The sequence below is a fragment of the Patella vulgata genome, chromosome 8 (assembly GCF_932274485.2).
Source record: "Patella vulgata chromosome 8, xgPatVulg1.2, whole genome shotgun sequence".
In the NCBI taxonomy this organism is placed as follows: Eukaryota; Metazoa; Mollusca; class Gastropoda; family Patellidae; genus Patella; species Patella vulgata.
Window position 1 is genome coordinate 44,620,833 of NC_065886.2, and position 16,886 is coordinate 44,637,718.

The 16,886-nt window shown below is 37.4% G+C and overlaps 1 protein-coding gene across 1 annotated transcript in view; it reads right to left on the minus strand.

Moving 5' to 3' along the window:
- Nucleotides 1-1,359: 1,359 nt before the first annotated feature.
- Nucleotides 1,360-16,886, minus strand: part of LOC126829527 (alpha-1-macroglobulin) — a 40,242-nt gene continuing 24,715 nt past the window's right edge. Inside the window, exons 20-36 of the mRNA XM_050559454.1 lie at nucleotides 16,662-16,775; nucleotides 16,219-16,320; nucleotides 15,598-15,732; nucleotides 14,887-15,025; nucleotides 13,569-13,745; nucleotides 12,949-13,030; nucleotides 11,485-11,641; nucleotides 10,756-10,830; nucleotides 10,043-10,205; nucleotides 9,039-9,250; nucleotides 8,234-8,383; nucleotides 7,606-7,671; nucleotides 6,989-7,098; nucleotides 5,521-5,671; nucleotides 4,589-4,691; nucleotides 2,728-2,816; nucleotides 1,360-1,435 (exon numbers count right to left, since the gene is read on the minus strand). Of these exons, the coding sequence (XP_050415411.1) occupies nucleotides 1,418-1,435; nucleotides 2,728-2,816; nucleotides 4,589-4,691; nucleotides 5,521-5,671; nucleotides 6,989-7,098; nucleotides 7,606-7,671; nucleotides 8,234-8,383; nucleotides 9,039-9,250; nucleotides 10,043-10,205; nucleotides 10,756-10,830; nucleotides 11,485-11,641; nucleotides 12,949-13,030; nucleotides 13,569-13,745; nucleotides 14,887-15,025; nucleotides 15,598-15,732; nucleotides 16,219-16,320; nucleotides 16,662-16,775 (2,043 nt within the window). The 3' untranslated portion in view covers nucleotides 1,360-1,417. The remainder of the gene's footprint in view (nucleotides 1,436-2,727; nucleotides 2,817-4,588; nucleotides 4,692-5,520; nucleotides 5,672-6,988; nucleotides 7,099-7,605; nucleotides 7,672-8,233; nucleotides 8,384-9,038; nucleotides 9,251-10,042; nucleotides 10,206-10,755; nucleotides 10,831-11,484; nucleotides 11,642-12,948; nucleotides 13,031-13,568; nucleotides 13,746-14,886; nucleotides 15,026-15,597; nucleotides 15,733-16,218; nucleotides 16,321-16,661; nucleotides 16,776-16,886) is intronic.

Here is a 16,886-nt window from a genome sequence, read left to right on the forward strand (position 1 = left end):
ACATTTCAAATTCATCACGTTTTTGCCCAATCGCGGCTACACCTAAAGACAAAACTATAAATGTTGGGGACAGCTATTATCTCTCTATTGATACTCTGATCTATGTAGTACAATAGTAGTGTCTTAGATTTTCGAGTTGCTTTTCTGTTTCCATGTAGTGTGAGATTTCCACGTCCGTGAATGTTTTTTGAGGACCCCTCATTTCAAGTGTTGTGACAATTTTTGTCACTTTACCTTGCCCTTAAAGCATTCTAAAATTTTTGTTTCGTCTGATTGCGTTTAAACTTCAAACAAATTCTTTCTTATATTCTTATATTCCAGACATGTAAATATTTACCAATATGATTAATAATTGGTATTATAAGATGGGTGTTTTTCTAAAACAAATCGAGATTTCGCCATCTAACTGCTACTAATTAAGAGGAAATACACTGACGTCCAATAGATAATATGACAATTGAACTGGAACGGTGGTTAAATAGACACATGGGGTTTAACTTTCACTCGACACTAACAAGGTCAATTCGGCACTAACAAGGTCAATTCGGCACTAACATATATTTTGACCTTATATCAACAATTCGCTTGCACGTAAGGGTCTGTAGCAGCGGGAGAAAACATAAGGATACGGAGAACACCCACGACGTTGGATAGACGACCCTTAATATTGTCATGTACAAGCTGGGAATCCACACCACGCCACTTTACTCAATAACAGACCATATGATCTAAAACACAGGCGTTAGACAATTCGGCCACCCAACGCGTTTGACCACTCAGCAACCCAACCCCTCATAGCATTAAGAGATCATTTATGTTTCGATATCCAAGATTCAGAAGACATCCAAGTTGCCAAAAGATCTGGCCCCAAGTTCACAAAGCATTCTCAGACTTAAGTTAAGAATTTACTCAACTTTCAATCACTGTTTATGAGAAATATCTTTGCTCTAGAAACACAAAACTTTGAACATAGTTTCTTATTGTTGTATTTGATACATTAAAACAACAAAAGTTTTATAAAGGGCTATATTTGAGTTCAAATAAGGCGAACAATTTTGAGTAAATTCTTAACTTAAGTCTGAGAATGTTTTGTGAACTCGGGGCCAGGGCTTTTTCCAGGAAACTGAATGCTACCTTTACACTGATAAGAGCTAAAATTTGTACAAGAATCTTAACTGCCAACCAATGACAAGGTCGCATCCTGAAAATATTTCTGTTTAAATGTTCGTGAATAAGGCCCATGGTATACATGTTTAGGAAAGTAAATGGTTATGCAATCTTTCACTCAATGAATGTGGGAAAGACACGTCAATTTATACCTCAATAATAAAAGCAAACAAAACAAAATCGAACAACTGGTAAACATAATTAAATATTGTTTATTAGTAAACAAGGCACAACGAGGATATATTTTTATTTATCGTTTCTTGGCGATCTGCAAAATAAAAAACAAAAACAAACCTAAAGTAAATAGCCCACAATATCAGATATATATTACGTATTAAATGGTCCATGAAATCGCAACGTGGCTATTATTTTGGTATAATTAGGTACCGTACCTACATTTATCTGCCAACACTCAGTATTATGCCACCGATACAGACCACAGTCGAATCGACAAAGGGACCTTTGTCCTGATTGCTGATGGAGCTAAATCTTTATCTCAACATTCTACCTAATATTCGAATTTAAAAACACGAACTTTGGTACATTTCAATCAATATTGATGTTGTTATCTTGCCGTGAAACTATAGGATTATAATATTTAAGACCCAATGCACATTTAAAATCAGTACACGAGGGATAGAATTGTTTCCAACGCCTTTTGTAATGAACAAAGGAAAACGAGTCCCAGAAGACAACACAGAAGTAGTTAAAAATAACTGATTCACAAACGGCAAAATAATAATTTAAAAAAAAACCCCAAAAAACCAAAAAAACCCCATCTCGATTGGAGTTTTCACGTATTTCACCAAACATAATTGATAAGTAATTACTATAACAATTTTTAAAAATATGGTGTAAATATAAATGACTTTATATAATTTATATTACACTATTATATGCTTTTAGTACCATGTTCATCTATTTAAAGGTTCCAAAGAATAGAGCTCTACGCCCGTTAATAATTCAGATGAGCAAACCACCATGGTTAGTTTTTCTTGTCTTAAAGAAACTTCTTTTAGAAGCTAAACTTCTTTGGACGAATTGGCTGACAGCGAGTCACCGGCTCAATTTTTCAAATAAAAATACTACAACATAAGGACGTCAGGAACTAATTACTAATAAACAATAGATTCGACCACCCAGTCCGTGGTAATTCAGTTCCACTTCCTAAAGTCAGATACCTAGCACGGGGCATCTGTCGTACCTACAACTAGACACAATGGAATGGTGTTTAACGTCCGACTGTAATGCTCATGCAGTGTGCTATGAGGGGAATTTTGCCCAGACAGCGGCACTAAGGCCTACTCTTATTTCAAATTCCTACTGCCATGGGTTCTTTTACTTGCACACCAATGTGTACGCGGGACCTCGTCCCATCCGAACGACTATACGTTGTCCCTTGCCAGACCCTCCATTCTGCATCACCTACAAGGGTAAACCACGCCGGAAAATCCCGATGAACCTCCTCGGTCAACGCAGGGATAGAACATGGGACCTCCAGGCTAGCTAGCAAGCGACTCCCAACGACAATATTCAAACTTATAATTAATGTATAATTACCGGACAGTTTTCACAATTCGGTGCACAAAGTTCACAGACTTCAGAATGTTCTGCCATTGATGATGAGTAGGGTACCGATAAGGAATTTTCTACAATAAAAGATGAAATGAAATATGTAATTCAAACGAAACGAAACTAAAAATAGATATAAATTCAATATACATGTATACTAAGATATTTTCTTTTTTCAAAAAATAATATATAATTAAAATCTCATTGAAATTTATTTTTGTTTATTTCAATTCATATTTCCCATATGTTTTTAAATTAATAAACGAAACGAATTACAGATATTATATACATTTATTTAGCTACCCTAAATGCTGACGGCAATCTTTTTAATGTGATCTTGCGTCAAATGGAATTGTTATAATATAAAAAAACAGCATATTAAATATAGTCCTGGAATCTCCTAATTTTCGAAAATCGAATCAATGACAAGAGAAAAGTATGCTTCAAAACCATGACGTGTGTACGAATAGTATTGGATCTTATCTCAGTGATGGATCAAGAAATCTGCCTTAATTTAACTGTTTAGTCAAATAAAAGCAAATCGGAACCTGTTGTTTTTTGTACGAAACAGCTATGGTAGTCAGGGGGGGTTGGATGGCTGAATGGTTAGCGTGCGCGCGCTGTATCATAAAGTCTGTCATTGAGTCGACTCGCGTGGTTTCGAATCCCCGGTTGTACGTGGCAAGGAGTAGGGTCGCCTGTCCAACCTCGTGGGTTTTCTCCGGGTCCTCCGGTTTCCTCCCACTGCTAAAGACCCCTACGCGCAAGCGAATTATGTAAATAAAATTAAACCATATGTTAGTCCCGAAATGACCTAGTCTAAGTCTAAGGGAGGTAACTAGTCCTAAAACAAGATGTTGACGACCATGAGAATGCCATTTCAGAAAAGTCATTTGATTGCATTGTCAGTTCAATACCCAACAGTCTTAACTTTTTTTGTCCCCCGCCTTTCGAAGAAAGCAGGGGACTATTAAAATGGGTTCGTCCGTCTGTCTGTCCGTCTGTCCGTCCGTCTGTCCGTCCGTCTGTCTGTCCGTCACACTTTTTGGGACACAATAACTCTCTTCCTAATTGAGCTAGAATGTTCAAACTTGGTGTATGTGTTTATTAGGTCAATGCCTTGATGGAGTTCGAAGATGAGCATTTTCCGCTTAGGGTAAGCAGAGATAAGCAATTTGATTGGTTGATGCTTTGGGACACGATAACTCTCTTCCTAATTGGGCTAGAATGTTTAAACTTGGTGTATGTGTTGATTAGGTCAATGCCTTGATGGAGTTCGAAGATGAGCATTTTCCGCTTAGGGTAAGCAGAGATAAGCAATTTGATTGGTTGATACTTTGGGGCACGATAACTCTCTTCCTAATTGAGCTAGAATGTTTAAACTTGGTGTATGTGTTGATTAGGTCAATGCCTTGATGGAGTTCGAAGATGAGCATTTTCCGCTTAGGGTAAGCAGAGATAAGCAATTTGATTGGTTGATGCTTTGGGACACGATAACTTTAGTTCTAATTAAGTGAGATTGATGAAACTTGGTGTATAGTTTCATTACAGTAATACCTTGACTAAGTTTGATAATTAGCATTTTCTGCTCAGGGTAAGCAGAGCGATACGCAATTTGATTTTTATATGTGTCCTCTAATTATTTTCCTATTTCGGCGGGGGACATCAGCCTCACTGTTGGCTTGTTAAATTGTAAAATGTCTTTCTTTATTCATGGGTCATATTGACAACGGTCCCAGGCCCTCCGTACATTGAAGACTAGAAGGTTCTGGGTGACCGAGACTACAGCAATGGTAGCTTTAGATTGCAATGAAATATTCTAAAAGACTAAAAGATTGGCGCACATTACCTGGGTTATAATAATCTACTAGGGTTATAAAAGCACCCTTCAATTTACCAACAACTTCAGTCTTTGTTAATCTCAGTTTTATACACATGGGTTCATTCTCAATCTAAAAATCAGTAGTCATTTAAATGTAAAACAACTTAAAAACATATTATTTCTTTAAAAATATTAACATCGAATAAAGACAAATTTCGGAAATATACCCTTTGATTTTACCTTATAGTAAATCTCTACCAAATAAGATATAGATAAACGGATAACACGATATCAGGTGTTCCACACCATAAAGCCTCTCGTCACTTATTATCGGGTGGGTTATACATGTATGTGGGGGGGGGGGGGGGGTACCAGATAGAAAATCTCTTTGGGTGGTTTAAATACAAAAGTACAGCAAACGTTTGTAAGTTATGCGAATTTTTTAAGCGTCACCAATCCTATAAAATGGGGATTAACGTCTTCTTCACTGACGGGGATAATGAAGACGGACGTGTGCCATACCGTGCCATGACGGAAATTGTACCTGGACATCGGTGGTACGGCTTGCTCTTATTTCGAATTTCACCTGTCGATGGTAACTACGAATACGAAAATTCCGGGGATCTTTCTCGATCAACACTTATATCAAAAAAACGCACCCCCGGACACCTGGTTAGTAAACCAGCACCTTTGTCAGTGAGCGACCGTGGCTCTCTTATCCACGTCAAAGAGCAACCATAAAGTCCAAACTTACTTTTGTTTATGGTTAGTTAGTTGTAACTACTTATTTATTTTAAGGACCTCATATTAATATTGCACATTTTATCTCGAATTTTCGTGGCTACATCATAATATGGGAGCGCTACCTCGAGAGCTGGTCAATGTGAATGATGTTTCCGAAATTGTAAGTTTAGTCTGTCTATTTAGAAAATTTCATAAAGCGGGAAATAATTACTAACCCCATCAAAATATAGTACAAATTTTCTGTAAAGTGTCTCAGTTCTTTTGATAAGTTTATTATCGACTAGATTAGACTCATCTACAGTGAAACCACTGGGTAGGCCAACTTCCATCAAAGTCATTCCACTGGAAGCACCTTCGATACGCCATCTGTAATATAATAATTTAGATTGACTCTATGGTACGCTTCAAAGAAAGAAACGCATAGCCCATTTTTGATCATTTTTTTTTTATTTGAACGGGATAGTTGTATTCATAAATCTTACTTGTTTTTAATGTCATTATGTAAGGATAAAATAAATTCATTATTGCTTTTAAATGTAGGGTCACTAATTGTAACTGGTCATACTTTTTGCCGAAATTTGTTTTCGCTTGATTGCACCATGACACAGAAGTTTATCAACTTTGCAGGCTTTTCGTATGAAACCCGAATCTAAGACCATTAAAATCCGATGATTCTCGGTTTTAAAATCAGTTGCACATGTAGACAGTCAACGAGCCAAGTGATGCCACGTCTGAAAGAAGATCAACGCAATAACGCTATCTGTTGGTTACGAGTAGGCGAACCCCAGACAGATGCTGAATGTTTCCCGGAGTACCATCTTTCACCTTTGGGATAGGTAACAAAAGCGAGATTCAGCAGTGACCCACGCATATATAAAAGGTGGCAGTAAAGGTCCGTGAAGGGTTGGGATGGCCTAGTGATCTAGACCGTGGCGCATCGGACTTGCGGTCGTGGTTTCGATTCCTGGTGTGAGCGTATGTGGCTTGGCCATTGGGGTGCCTTCTCAGCCCTGTACCCGAAATTTCCTCCTACAGACAAGACCCTTGCACGTGTGCTAAAAAGATAAAATAAGACAACTTGTCTGTGATATCACCGGAAGCGGACGTTAAACACCGCGAACAACAACAACGACAGTGTATGCGAACTGCAGAACAAAGGACACGATAACAAGATTCAGCCCACTGATTAAATCTGAAGTTCATGATATTGCGAGTTATTTTTCCTTCTTCGCGTGGCCATTTTTGATTCAGATCTCGTCTAGATTGGAGAAAGCGGGTTTACATATTGATTCCTAACTGGTTAAATGGGGAATGTTAATGGTCCAGGGGTAAACAAATATGCATCTGGCTATGCGTTAACTACTTCCACTTACCATTTACAATGACATATCTTAAAATAACCAGAGCAAAAAATACAAGATTCCATTTTATATAATTTGTTGAACAATTTAAGACATGTCAAGTGTGGTATGTTAAGATAAAAATGGTTTTGTGTTCCACCGTAAGCCAAAAATTTAATAAACAAGATGGTTCCCGCTTAATCTTTCGAAACAAAATGCAATCGTACAGAACGTGACTCGTCAGTAATTGAAATAACACACGGAATCAACCCATGTTGATGCTTTATTTTACATAAATTACAGAAGTTATTTTAAAAGCAGAAATAAAAATAAGCTAACTTACTCGGCACATGCTTCAACATGAAGTGATGTAAGAGTTTCTGACACTATGGATACTCTCAAACCGAATGATGACTGAACATCTATTTCCATTACATTGTATTTTACTGTTGCCTAGCAACGATAAAAATGAAATACTGCTGTCATATATTCAAAGTTATAAACACATTGTTTCATTATTATAACATTAGACGATAAAACATTACTGAGAAACTGCTTTCTCTATTTCGTTTCGTTTTATTTTTATTATACACCTGGCATATGTCCCTTAATGTCGGCGTTCTGATCATGTGAACCAATTGACGAATCAAGCTATCCGTAGTTTTATCGCAGGCGGTTACCGGAAATGAAACCCACAGTGGGCTGAAGGTCTTACTGTTTTGCGCGGACTGGAATAGTGAAGATGAGCATACGGCATACCGCCTGCTATGGGTGAGATTGTGACAGGACAGTGGCGTTCCGGCCTACAGTGATATCGAATTAAAACTGCCAACACGGGACGTCGGTTTATCCTTCTATCGGAACGACTATACCCTGTCCCTTGCCAGGCCCTCTAACCTGCAAAATTTACTTAATTCTCACCAATTAATACTAAAAAGGTATAATTGAGAAAAATCTTACCATGACAACAGCTCGTCCACTTCTACCAGTTGCCTTTATATCAATGGAATCTGTTGTTTCATTTGTCTGAAAATAAAATAATGATTAATACTCTTTTGTAAAAAGAATATTTCAAATGCAATTACGGATATCCTCTTTCTATATACAGCGGGTGTGGTTCTTTAATAATTACTTACAATGATTTTAACCGAGATAGTTCCTAAGGCGTTTCCACCATGGTTAACCGTGTCAGTGGTGCAGGTACAACATAATATAGCGGTTCGGATGGGACGTTATACCGAGATCCTATGTACACATTGTCGTCCAAGTAAAAGAACCCTTGGCAGTCGGAAGTCTTTATAAGAGTACGCCGTAGAGACGATGTCCGTACAAACGTTCTCTCAAAGCACTTTGTATGGCGTATGCTTATCTTCACTAGCTCCACTGGAGTACAACAGTAAGGCGTTAAACCGCATTTCATTTCATTTCTGTAGCACTGACATTAGTTTTATTATATTGCGTTTTATTCTACATGACAAAGCTATTTACGTGACAAACCAGTAAGATGGAACATCGTTTGTAACAATTTTTAGCTGCACATAAGACCTATGCATAGGACCAAATATCTACTACAAAGTAGACTACTTACCACCCATTTTCTCAGTACGGTTGCTGATGTCTTAGAGATGCGCCAGTTCTTGAATTGTCTACAAGCATGTATGTTGAGATTCACATCCCATGTATCAGCGTAGATGAGCTGGGCAAACTGAGACATGGCCCACAGGGCTACAACAGTATCCTGTAAAAAAAAATGTTTAGTCATTATTCATCTGCAACAATTGTTTGCTTTGGATAAGGCATGCTTACTCTTTTTGAGAAGTTCACAAAGTCATCAATTTTTTCTGTATTATATTGGCTTTTGATATCTAAATTATGTCTGTAAAATCAGTAACTGCCGGCTTCTGACATTCCACTCCAAACCCTTTTCTCTGTTTAGCTAAAAACAGTGGCGAGTGTCTTGCACGTGGCAGGTTACACTAATTCTTTATAAAACAGCGGAGTTGACATAGCTAGCACATTTTTATTTAATTACAACCATGCGAATAACACTTAGAAAAGCAAAAATGCAATCGCCTGTTCAACAAATTGTGCTGTGTAACCCCTGTTCCGTTGTCAGTGATGGAGAATTTGCAAGATATAAACTACTTGGTATTTGTGTGTTTCGTCATCAGTTAGATATTCTAATCGAGATGTTCTAGGTCTGCATTTGTGTATTTCGTCATCAATCAGATATTCTAATCGAGATGTTCTAGGTCTGCATTTGTGTATTTCGTCATCAGTTAGATATTCTAATCGAGATGTTCTAGGTCTGCATCTTCTATTATACCGTAAGAACACCCACCAAGCCCGCCCGCAAAATGAACAACGGAATGTCTTTAGACAACGGGTAATACCTGAGAGGAAGAGTATCCACCATTACCATTCTGTTGCGAAATGAGCCATGACATAACTGGAAGACCTTTGAGTGTATCTTTTTTTAGTCCATAGACTAACAGAGCATAAGCTGTAGCTTCAATATTCACGGCACTGCTCTGTTTCCTTGGTGGGTTCCAGAAATGTTTCACACGATCTTCGTCCAGGACAACATTCCAGTACACGTGACCGTCTATAACATAAATAATAAATATTTTACATTGCTATATTTGATTACCGGAAATTGTGTATGGTAGCATTTAATTGCTTAGCTTTTATTAATAAAGTTAAACAAAGAGCTATATTTCGTGATTATTCTCTCAAGTGTGCTAAAGAGCTTCCTATTCATATGTTATCGGATATTATTTGGAAAAGATAAACCAGGATCTTGGAAAGAATCCACTGGTAGTTATTGAATCATCTATTAATTTTCAGCTCTCCCAAAAATTCGACCTGCGACCGCTGCTACTTACCAGATATTGTGTGCCGTGCGAGTCAAATAGAAACCAGGTATCGTACTGTTATGTAAGAATATTACATGTTTTGGCATACATGTCTTTCCATACAACAAACTCTATAAGCTTACTTTCTACTCGATCTGTCAACTGGCGGGGTTTCGATTCCCCGGTTGTACGTGACAAGGAGTAGGGTCGCCTGTCCAACCCCGTGGGTTTTCCCCGGGTCCTCCGGTTTCCTCCCACTGCTAAAGACCCCTACGCGCAAGCGAATTATTGAAATAAAATTTAAAAAACATATGTTTGTCCCGAAATGACCTAGTTTGTGTCGAGTGGACGTTAAATCCTCTCTCTCTATCTCTTTCTCTCTCTCACTCTCTCTCTCTCTCTCTATTCGACCTCGATAGGAGATAATGATCGCATCAACCTAATTTTGGATTGGACGTTTCACACACCAATTTCTTATAACTATTTCTTAAAGAATTCGGTGGTTTTCCCGGGCTGCTATTACAGTATTCGTGAAATCTCACCTTTGGTTACTTGTGCAGCTTCTAATTTACTTATAACAGCGTCAGCAGAAGGACTTTTGGCTTTGGATAAAGCATAAGCAGTGATGGCTAGTTCGTAAGCATTAGTCATTGTAGCAGAGGCTGTCACCAAATAACTGATAGTCAAGTCAATGTTGTTCTGAATCTATAATTAATAAAAATAAGAACACACTTTAGTCATTTTAGATATAAAATCATTCTTTACTTTGAGAATATACCTCTGCTCTGAATAGCCGCCATATCAAATTTTGTTTACTATTCTGTAATTGAGGTTCTACCCGTTTTCACATATGTCATACATACAAAGACTGAATAATCCTCACTCTTGTTAAATGGAAGCGGAATAAACACTTTCCAAAATTCGCGAAGTATGCTTAGTGTTTTTGACTAAAATTGTCGATTTAGGAATTAAAATGTCGGTCAACTATGTTAGTGTCTGTTCTCGTGTGGTGCTAATTGTAGACAGACGGCTGTAGTATGGTATATAATCTAACTCGACTGACTGGCGTTCCAAGTGATAGTTATTTTAGGTTCATAGAAATCCAATTAAAGTGACAAACGGCAAAAACCTAATCCGACCTCTTTCTTAAATATTTCTTGAACAATAGCTATTGACAATCTGCAGACCTATAAAGCAAATTGTTGGCGATATCTGTTCTGAAATATGGTTTCCAAATTAAGGAATTAGTACTTACGGAACTTTTGTCTTTCACTTCCAACAGAGCTAGTAAGGAGAAAGCTGTCAAACCTACTCCTTGGAAAGAACTTCCCTGAAAATAGTCAAGACGCAACGCATCACTTCATGGTATTCCAACATGGCAAAATACATGTTTTTAATTATTTGACGTAGAATTTCAATTTTTGTGTATGTTACTAATTTAGGTCATGGTTTGGTTTTCGTTTATTTTGTTGCTAAAGGACAATGACGTGCAGGAGTTTGGGGATGCCCCGGAGCAACAACCCCTTGAACGTATGCCCCAAGGCTACAGGTTCTCGATTTTATGCTCCCATGAAGAACCAATAAAGGGCCTAATGTACCGAGCAATACAAGAAAGGAAGACAATTACAATATTGAACTTTTTATTCAAACCAAATATAGTTAATTAAGTTTGGTATCCATATGGAGATCTACTGCCAGAAAACTCATCTCTTCCATTTTGTACAGATTCTCTACTGTCGCGTTTTAAAAAACGGATTCCCATTCACACCATCTCAGGGTGGGGGGTGGGGGTATGGGTACTGTAGATCAGCTTGAAAAACGACGTTAACAGCGATACTTTTAAATTCAAATAACCCCGTCATTGCTAAACAGTAATAGGTTACAAGAAATTGAATGAGGAATACGCCGATAGTAGCGCAGTGTGTCGCACCGCAATGAATCTTGAGGTGATCTATGTACAAAATGGATAAAACATATATCATACCCTTAATTCTTTATGTATAACACGACCGGGTTCTATAAAGGAACCATCTTCTTGTTGATTACTGATCAAGTAACGTGCTGCTCTACCTAATATATTCTCGTCAATATATACATATTCACTGGCTTCAGCAAATGTTCTCAGTACATAGGCGGTTAACCTGAAGAAAAATAAACATACATTGCAAAGATATATTATCAATTCGTGGATCGATCGTAGAAAAAAAAAATGATTTGATAATACCCAGTAAATCGTGAATGTTCAAAGGCGTTAGACGCATGTCTATACGACTTAATTTATAACAATTGATGTCATAAGGCAGAACTTATCGTGCTTATAATGGCACAGTAAAACCTACTTGTCCATAAAGCTCAATAAGAACGAGTGTCGACCAGGAAGTGAGTATGACGTCATCGCAGCCATCTTGGAATTATGAAAGCATATCAAAAATCCGTCAATAGGTGCACAATTATTGTCCAAGGAACAAGCTTGCCAAATATGGAAAAAATATTTATCTTTTCATGTTATTTTCCATATTTTATTGTTTAATAATGAAGTTAGCAAAAACCACTACAAATGAAATGAAATTGAGTTTAACGTCCTACTGTTCTGCTCCTAAACTGGGCTAATGAAGACGGGCATACGCCATACAGTGTGCTATGAGGGAAATTTTTACCCGCGCAGCGGCGCTACGGCCTACTCTTATATCGAATTCCAACTGCCAAGGGATCTTTTACGTGCACGCCAATATGTACATGGGACCTCGGTATTTCGTCCCATCCGAACGACTAGACAGCTGTCCTTGTCAGGCCCTCCGTCCTGCATCACTGAAAAGGGGAAACCACGCCGGAAAATCTGGATGAACTTTCTCGGCCAATGCAAGGATCGAACACCCGACCTCCAGGCTAGCGAGCCAGCGTCTTACCCACTTAGCCACGTGATCCCCGCTTTGTTTACACCACGAGAACTGCTCGCTCGCTTTTTTATTCGAGCGATCGAGCGATACTGTTAGAATCGTCTCTGATTAGAATCGTCGCCCCCAAGAAGAAAAAGAACAAAAGGGTGAGTAGCTTTAGGTCTCGTTCCTGGTCCAGTAAAGGAGATACGCAGAGATCAGTGTAGATAACGAAAGGTAAGGAAAGTTACGTACATCCAGGTTCAGTAGAACTGTACAGTAAAATGCAAAATGCTTGGTTTTAGTGTAAGTCTTACATGTGCTTTGTGAATCTTGACAAAGAACTCATAGATAAAGGTGTTGGAGCTCTGGAAAGCAAACTCCTCTGTGGAGAAAATATCACAAGGTTTTCTCATCATGCTTAAGGAAATCCAAAAATTTACATTTTCGTCTGGAATGGACAAGACTACCCTGTGTAAGCATTGCCAAAAAGCATTTCATATTTCTGAATTAAGAGTTACAAATTATTTAGTTTGATACCACAAATAGAAAAAAAAATGACGAAAACCTACCATTGACTACCAGAGCTGTCTCTATCTCCAAAAGCACTAAAGGAAGAATCCAATCTCATATACCTCAACTGATTGGTATAACCTGTAACATAAAGGTTAATCCCCTTTAATTGTTCCATATGTAAGCGATAGATTTGTGATTTAACAGCAATTTACTTTAGTCATTTAGAAACTATCAAAATGGCTGTTCTGGTCGGCAAAGATACAACACCAAGCTCGGTATGATATAAATGCTGATCTGTTTTTATTAACTGAACAGCACCCAATTAAGATTTGTATTTTGTTGAAAGGGGTCTAGTGGTCTAACGCGTGCGCTTTAGGTCATAAAGCCCGCATTGAGTAAAATTATGTGGTTTTGATCCCAAGCTTGTTCGTGGCAAGGAGTAGTATCATCTACATGTACCTAACGTCGTGGGATTCCAACTACCGAGAAAGACCCACAGTCGATTTATTAAAATAAAATTAAACCATATGTCAGTCCCAAAGTGATCTAGTTCGTGTGGACTGGACGTTAAATCCCACTGATTTAGTCCAGAACCAGGAATCTGAAAGGATAATAATTAATGCGAACTATCTCTATCTCCATCATTGTTCTTCTAAAAAGTTAAAACAATAACTACCTGATTCTAAATAACCGGATATTTTGGTTTTCAGGGCGGTTGTCAGCTGACCTGTGGCATCCAGATAAATTCGAACATAAATATTAGGGACGAATCGCAACATATTTTGTTCACCACAACCACTAGGCATTCCGATCAAGTTTTCAAGATTATTGAGGGCAGAGCCAAGTGGGTCTCCTAAAATTAAAAAAATAGAGAGTTGATTTTTATTATCTTTCAAATAAATGAAATAAAAGGTAAAGATAATAAGCATCGAAATGTACACAACAACTTTCTAAAATACAAAAGACATTTTCCTAAGATAATGTAGATGTTCCATGTAGGAAATCATTTTCAGTAATCAACAAACATGAATTGTAACAAGTGATTTTAGGCTCCATTACTTTGTTCCAAAAGGCAAAACTTTAACGAAATAATATACATGTATCTCACCAAATGTGTTTTAACATACTTATTGACTTGCCAAACATTTATAAATATATAATTGACTTGCAGTAGGTTGGTAATGCTAATTGTCTTACCAAACATTGTAATTATATAATTGACTTACAAAAGTTCGTAATGCTAATTGTCTTACCAAACATTGTAATTATATAAGTGACTTACAACAGCTGGTAAAGCTAATTAACTTGCCAAACATTGCAATTATACAATTATGTTAATGGACTAACCAAACATTGTAATTATATAATTGACTTACAAAAGGTGGTAATGCTAATTGACTTACTAAAATATTATATTTATATAATTGACTTCAAAAAGGTAGTAATGTTAACTGACTTAGCAAACAATGTAATTGACTTCCAGAAAGTGGTAGTGCTAATTGACGTATCAAACATTACACAACTGACTTACACAAAGTAGTAATGCTATTTGACTTTCCACACGTAGTAATTATATAATTGATTTACAAAACGGAATAAATATGTTTGATAATTCAAATTCTCTTGCATCACTCCCGTACCTATTCTATCCCCAAAAATGTACAATTCAAAGAAAATTACAATTATTATATTCTTTACGTTTGGACATTATTATAATGTCAACAAAATGAGTTATAAAAATGCAAATAACACTGGGCGCTTCGGTATAACATAGATCGCATTGCCTATATAGTTGATATAGTTGTTCAGCGATCGTTATCTCGTAGGAAAGCAGTTTTATTCAAGTTGACATTATTATGATTGTTAGTGATATTATTATTATTTTCCCATGAACCTTAGAGGCTCTTACTTGGCGCCTCTACCCGTCCCTAAATCCGCGCATGCTTTATGTCGTCCAACGAGTCTGTTATTTCTTTCAACTATATTGGACTTACCGAAAGCGGTAATGATAATTCTATGAGAGTCAGGAACCACATTTGGTGGAAAAGTAATAGGAATGCTTGCTTCAAACGGGTTCTTCTCTTCTAAGTCGACTAAAACCACTGCATTATATTCAGCTGGTATACCCTCGGGCTGAAATTAAATCAGAGACCCAGTGAAAATCATAGTCCATAAATAAATTAACAACATGATTTCTATTAAATCAAACTATTTATATGCAGAAGACTATAAGTTGACAGCACGAGCAGTCCTATGTATTTTTTACCTGGGCGTATTTTTATTTATTGATGTATTTATCTATACTAATATTTGTGACTGTCTGTTCGGGGTTGGCGGCTACACTAGGTCTGCCCCGAGACTGAAACTTGGGGTATAGGGGTAGCTCGGACCGGGGAGTAACATAGGCCAGGTGGCGTTAGTCTACCACTTCCGGTTTCGGGGTTATGACCCCCGAGCGAAGCCGGGCATTCTTCTAGTCTGCCATAAACTTGGAAGTACATGTACTTGAATATATAAATATCGTTGTGCGGTTCAGGTAATATTTCAGGTACAGTACAGTTCACTTTCCATTATCTGTGGTAACGTCATCTTTTGGATAACGATTGGATAACGAAATTGTTCCGAGTCGTGCAAATTAAAAGATAATGGACACAGACCACACAAGAGATCCGAAAACTAAGCAAGCGCAATACTAAAAAAATTACCTCGACCAAAAGTTGTCTGGAAACCCTATCACCGGCTTGGTTACCAGAAGCTTTGGCAGCAACTTGAATGTTTATTGTTCCAACTTGGGTACACCTAATTGTGAAGTAGGCAGACGCAGTTCCATCAGCAGCTACCTAAAAACATTATTAAGAGACATATTTGAAATATGTAAAATATAACGGATTACAATTAAAATGCAAGAACTTAAATAATGCTGCAACTCAGGTATAGTTTAGTGAATAAACCAGAGCGACAGAGCTAGACCTTTGTAACCATCTGTGATAATGTATAACTTGTTGAAAAACCCGTGGAACAGAGCTAGACCTTTGTAACCATCTGTGATAATGAATAACTTGGTGAATAATCTGCGGGCGAGCTAGACCATCTGTAATAATGTATAACTTAGTGAATAACCGTGGGGAAGAGCATGTCCCTTGTAACCATCTGTGATAATGTATAACTTAGTGAACAACCCATAGGAAAGAGCTTGTCCCGTGTAACCATCTGAAATGTATTAGTTATGTGAACAAGAAGAGAACAAGAGAATCATTGTTGAAACGTGGCTTTAATAGAAATACAGTAATTGTAATCCATAGAACTGTTGTGTTTATTTTAGTTACCTTTATGGTTTGAATTTTAGCGTTTTGTGTTTCATACTGGAACCCCTCACTGTCCAGTTCTAGAACTATATAACCAGAGGCTTTTTCTAAGACAACTTGAGCCTGGAAAATTGAGAATTGTTAAATGAATTATGTTACAAAAGGCACCGTAATCTAGACTAAAGTCATGAACATTTTATGGTCGAGTTGGCTTTGAGTTTGAAGTAAAGAGAGAGAGAGAGGGGAATCGATACCACGCCACGTGACTCAATGACGTACCTTATGATCCAACGTATTAACCATTCAGTCACCCAACCCCCACTAATGAAATGAAATGGGGTTTAAGGTCCAAGTCTCCTAGACTTTTCTATGCCTTTGAAGTAAAATTGTATCTTTAAATACGGCCACGAATGAAATTGGATGGAGTTCAACGTCCTACTCAGCTCAGAGCTAAATTATCTCACCTCAGTGTCATCTCCAAGGTAGTTGAATATTGTCACCTGGATTCTCACTTCCTCACCTCGGATAACAGAATATGGAAGATTTAAACTAGCAAAGAATTGTCTAAGAACTGTAATCTGTAAATAACAAAATAAAAATAATCTCAGATATGTTGAATTTTACAAGGAAATGCACGTTGAAATGTCGTCAAGAATAAAAGTACGTGTATGTCGAATTAATCAAAACGT